The following is a 5380-nucleotide window of genomic DNA, read 5'->3' on the forward strand; positions in this document are numbered from 1 at the left end:
TTTTTGTATAGTTGAAATTCAGTCTATTTAGCGAGTCAATTCAAAATTAAAGTCAGGTTAAAAAAAAAAAAAAAAATAATAATATTATTTAGTTGTAATTCATTGATTTTTTTTTTGTTTTTTTATTAAAAATAATATAATTTTATTTTTTTAAAAAAATTAATCTGAATAATAACTAGATGATTAGTTAAAATTTAAAACCCAGATATTGAATTTATCTACTGATCCAGGTTTAAAAACTATATATATATTTTTGTTTTTTTTATTAAGGTCTGTTTTTAACTCCCCCCTCTTTTTCTCTGAAAGATGCTGTTTACGAGTCCTTTTCCTTTCTCAGTTCACACGCACACAAGTATGCTCTGCTCATCTCTCTTTCCTCACTTTCTCTCAAATACAGGGCCATAGATATATAGAGACCCTTCCTCTATCGAAAAAGACGACTCCTTTTTTGTTTATAACTAGTTTGGCAACCGAGAAAACGAGGGAAAACCTGAGGGAAAGTTATAAAGGGTACATACAATCTTTGTAGCATAATCTGCAAAACCTCATCTGGGTCTTTTGTTCAATCAAATTTCTCATCTGGGCACTCCTTTACCCCGAAAACCTATCTAAAAACTGAACTTGAGAAGGAATCAATGATCAGTCTCACAGACCTTTACCATGTTCTCACAGCTGTGGTACCACTTTATGTGGCCATGATTTTGGCTTATGGTTCAGTCAAATGGTGGAAAATATTTAGCCCTGACCAATGTTCAGGGATCAACAGATTTGTGGCTCTATTCGCTGTACCTTTGCTTTCTTTTCACTTCATTTCCAGCAACAACCCCTATGCTATGAACTACAGGTTCATTGCAGCAGATACTCTTCAAAAAATTATAGTCTTGGTGGTCTTAGCTATTTGGAACAGAGTTATCAATAGAGGCTCCCTTGAATGGTCCATTACTTTGTTTTCACTGTCTACTCTCCCAAACACTCTTGTTATGGGCATCCCTTTGTTGAAGGGTATGTATGGACAAGACTCAGGGAGTCTAATGGTCCAAATAGTTGTTCTTCAATGCATAATATGGTACACATTGATGCTGTTCTTGTTTGAGTATAGAGGAGCTAGAATCTTGATTGGTGAACAGTTTCCCGATACTGCTGGTTCTATAATATCATTCAGGGTTGACTCTGATATTCTTTCTTTAGATGGTAGAGAGCCATTGCAAACTGATGCTGAAGTCGGTGAAGATGGGAAGTTACATGTTACTGTTAGGAAATCAACTAGCTCAAGATCAGACGTGTTTTCTCGGATGTCTCATGGTCTCAACTCGGGCCTTTCAATGACTCCTAGACCGTCTAATTTAACCAACGCAGAGATATACTCCCTTCAATCTTCTAGGAATCCTACCCCAAGAGCCTCCAGTTTTAACCATACTGATTTTTATTCTATGGTTAATGGCAAGAATGCAAGCAATGCCAGTCCAAGACACTCGAACTTCAGTAACCTGCAATTTGATGAAGAAAGTGGAGGGCCTGGGGTGTTTGGTAATGTTCCAAGAGCAAATGGAAGCGCTTATCCTACTCCACCTAATGCTGGGATCTTTTCTCCCGGGGGTAAAAAGAAGGCAAATGGGACTGAGAATGGCAAGGATTTGCATATGTTCGTTTGGAGTTCAAGCGCTTCACCAGTATCAGAAGGTGGCCTACATGTCTTTAGGGGAGGGGATTATGGCAATGACCTTGGTGGGGTAGCTAACCAAAAAGGTATAAACACTAACCCTGATAGTATTTGTTTTTGGATTTTGTTGGTTTCTTGCATGGCTTGATTGTGATTACAAGATATCTGGCACAAAGTTGTGGTTTTATCCTTGGAACCTTGTGTATTTGTCTTGTTGATACTTGAAAGTCAGTGGTTTTTTTGATTGGAGAAACCTTATTTTTCTGTCATGTCAAGTGGGATTTGTTGGTTTTTTGTTTGTTACATCTTTTGTAGCTTTTCATTTTGCCTTTGCTATAGCAAGGGCGTAACCTTGATGCCTTTATCATCAACAAGGTGTCTTCTTTATTTTTGTTTTTATTTCCATAATTCAATCACTAGTAAATCTTAGTAACACATCTAGTTATGCAACTTTCCTGGTATTATGCAACCACAATTATTCCTTTTTCATTTCATGTTTAGAGTACTATGGCATTTTTTTTTCTTGCTTTATAAAAAAACAGAGTCGTCTGTAAATTTCATTTTCTCAGCCACTGATGTGTTTCAGTTTTGATGTATAGATTATGAAGAATTTGGTCGAGATGAGTTCAGCTTTGGAAACAGACCTGTACCTAATGGGGTGGACCGTGACGGTCCAGTGCTCTCTAAGCTTGCCTCAAGCTCCACAGCGGAGCTGCACCCAAAGAGTGCTGCTAATGGTGAACCGAAGCCAACTGCCATGCCTCCTACTAGCGTTGTGACAAGACTGATTCTCATTATGGTGTGGAGAAAACTTATCAGGAATCCCAATACTTATTCCAGTCTAATTGGGCTCACATGGTCTCTTGTTTCGTTCAAGTATGGTGCTAAAATATACAATCCATAATTCTTTTTTGTGAAGAACTTTTATCTTGTTGCATTACCTGAAAACATTTACAATATAACAGGTGGGACTTGAAGATGCCTCAAATAATTGCTCATTCTATATCTATTCTATCCGATGCTGGTCTTGGAATGGCCATGTTTAGTCTTGGTAAGTTAATAATCAGATTATATCAAACGATTTCTTGACTTGTTTGCTGGATATGTCTTGGCAATTGTTGACTATATAAAACCATCACATTGGATTGTAGGTTTGTTCATGGCATTGCAGCCTAGGATTATTGCTTGTGGAAACTCAGTTGCTGCCTTTGCCATGAGTGTTAGATTCCTCACTGGTCCTGCAGTCATGGCTGCTGCTTCATTTGCTGTTGGACTACGAGGAGTTCTACTGCACATTGCCATAGTGCAGGTAAAACCCTGAAACCAGATGATAAATATTTTCCCCAAATGTGACCATGGACAGGTTTTTTGTTTGAATATCCCTTGACATTGTGTTTGAATTTTCAGGCAGCTCTTCCACAAGGGATTGTGCCCTTTGTCTTTGCAAAGGAATATAATGTTCATCCTGACATACTGAGCACTGGGTAAATTCTGCTACAACTCTAATATAATTGTCTGAACTGCATTTTTTTTTTTTTTTTAAATATTGGTAAGAAATTCATCTGCCTGTTCATAATTCATTTTCGTGGGATCGCTAGGGATACCAGTGGCTCATTGTAATCATTGCAAATATGTTCTACTTTTTTCTTTTGTATAATCATGGCTCTTAATGCAAGATAGTTTCACAATACTAGAATATCAGCACGTGCTCGCTTTAGCTTCCACCACTTGTTGAACTGTGTTTGCTCCTCAATTTACACATTAATGGTTTTGACCTCTAATGTTATTTTTATATCTTGATTTTCCCTGTGCTGCAGAGTTATATTTGGGATGCTAATTGCTTTGCCAATCACACTGGTTTACTATATCTTGCTTGGACTTTGAAGGTGAGGGTATCCCTGGAGCTGATGAGCAATGATTAGTTATTTAAGTAGGTGTACCTAACACATTTGGCGTATGGGATTTTTTGGGCATTCTCTAACAGAACATGAACTTGAAGGGAAACTAGGGAGAGGGATTTAGGAGTAGGAAATGGAACAATATGTAATTGTCTAATTGAAAGAAATCCTTACTAGCCTTTTTGCCTTGTTCTCATCTCTAAAGCCTTTTTGCCTTGCTCCTCTGATTAAAGAAAGTGAAGCAAGTATTTTGAGGTTGTTCTACTCTGCTTATTATTTATTAACCCGTTTCAATATTACAAAAAAGAAGATTGTTATGGAAATCTGGATGGAAGGCTCAGCAGAAACCTGTGTACTGCAACTAGGACCAAAACTCAAGGAAGCCAAGGGTTTCTGGGCTCTCCCTTTTAGGTCAAGGATCTAAAAAGGTACCGAAGGTCTCTTGTGAGGCTGTCTCCTGGAAGTGGCAGGACTTCTCCATTGATTCTGTGACATGAAAGTATTTTTTTCTTTTTTAATGAGAAAAGCAATAATCCTTTCATGGTTAAAAGCTTTTGATCTTCATGCTTCCCGTTCTTTTTCAGCCAAATATGCCCTAGCAGCTATAAATGTATTGGTTCTATAGGTGGTATTCACATAGAAGTTCAAGAATTTAAGAAAACTTTAATCACTTCTTTAAGGATTCTGGATTCCCTAATTATTTAATTAATTATGCAATGGTGGCAAGGTTAATTATTCATTTACTTTATGATAATGCTGGTGTTGCCAAGCAACATTGGCATCAAAATTTTCTCAAGAATAAAGTGGGCTATGGTGTCATGGAATACTCATCTTTCAAGAATTAAATTTATTTTTGTTAATGGATGGCAACCAGGGAACCCTTTTTTTAAGGTAGTGTTTGGGGCTGTGTTTTGTAAAATTTTGAATTTTTTTTTTTTGTTAAAATTGAGTGTGGTTTGTACTTTTTGAATCGTTTTGATATGCTGATATCAAAAATGATTTTTAAAAAATAAAAAAATATCATTGACATGTATTTTAGCACGAAAAATTATTTAAAAAGCAACCGTTACCACACTGCCAAACTTATAATTAATTTCTTCCCACCTCAAGAAATATATGTACTCGGGATATGAAAAGTTCTACAAAATCAATATTTAGATCTTATTTTATAGAAATTTTTAGTTGCTTTTAAAGTGTTTCTTTAAATTCTTCTGAAAAAAAATAATATTAATTGATTTTAAATTTGTTTGAAAATAAAATTTCATATTAGCAGTTCTCTTTGGTATACATCCTAGCACTTTTCTAATGGAGGTATATATACCTCCTTATTCTTGAAAGCTACATGTTTCCAAATAGTTGGAATCCCACCGACATCTTATATTTAATTTTAACATTTGAGGAAATTTTTTAGTATGTTTTTTTGCTTAAATATTTTTCAGTTAAGTCCGTTTTTGTTATTATGATAATATTATCTTATTTGAAAATGATAAATTTAAAAAAAATATATTGTTTTAATTAAGTAAATATTTTTAAAATATAGTTTACACCAGGCATGATTTCAACCATAATATTATAAATAGTGAAACAAAATCTATATCCTTATTTAATTAAATAGAAAATCGATCAAAATATAATTTTATTCATACCATATCATATTATGTGGTAGCGGTTGTTTTTTAAAGTGCTTTTCATTTCAAAATATTATTTTTTTTATTTTTTAAAAATCATTTTTAACATTAACATATCAAAATGATATGAAAAATAAAAAAATATATTAATTTGAAATAAAAAAATAGAAAATAAAAAAATTTATTTTTTTTTT

General features: G+C 34.4%; 1 protein-coding gene across 1 annotated transcript; it reads left to right on the forward strand.

The window, feature by feature from the left end:
• The first annotated feature begins 317 nt into the window (after positions 1 to 317).
• Positions 318 to 3754, forward strand: LOC118053026 (probable auxin efflux carrier component 1c). The gene is made up of 6 exons (XM_035064153.2): positions 318 to 1746; positions 2260 to 2536; positions 2626 to 2711; positions 2812 to 2969; positions 3068 to 3144; positions 3478 to 3754. Exons 1-6 carry the CDS (start codon positions 636 to 638, stop codon positions 3542 to 3544), a joined length of 1776 nt encoding a protein of 591 aa, XP_034920044.1. The 5' UTR covers positions 318 to 635; the 3' UTR covers positions 3545 to 3754.
• The last annotated feature ends 1626 nt before the right edge of the window (positions 3755 to 5380 follow it).

This window comes from Populus alba, chromosome 6, assembly GCF_005239225.2.
Source record: "Populus alba chromosome 6, ASM523922v2, whole genome shotgun sequence".
Lineage (NCBI taxonomy): Eukaryota > Viridiplantae > Streptophyta > Magnoliopsida > Malpighiales > Salicaceae > Populus > Populus alba.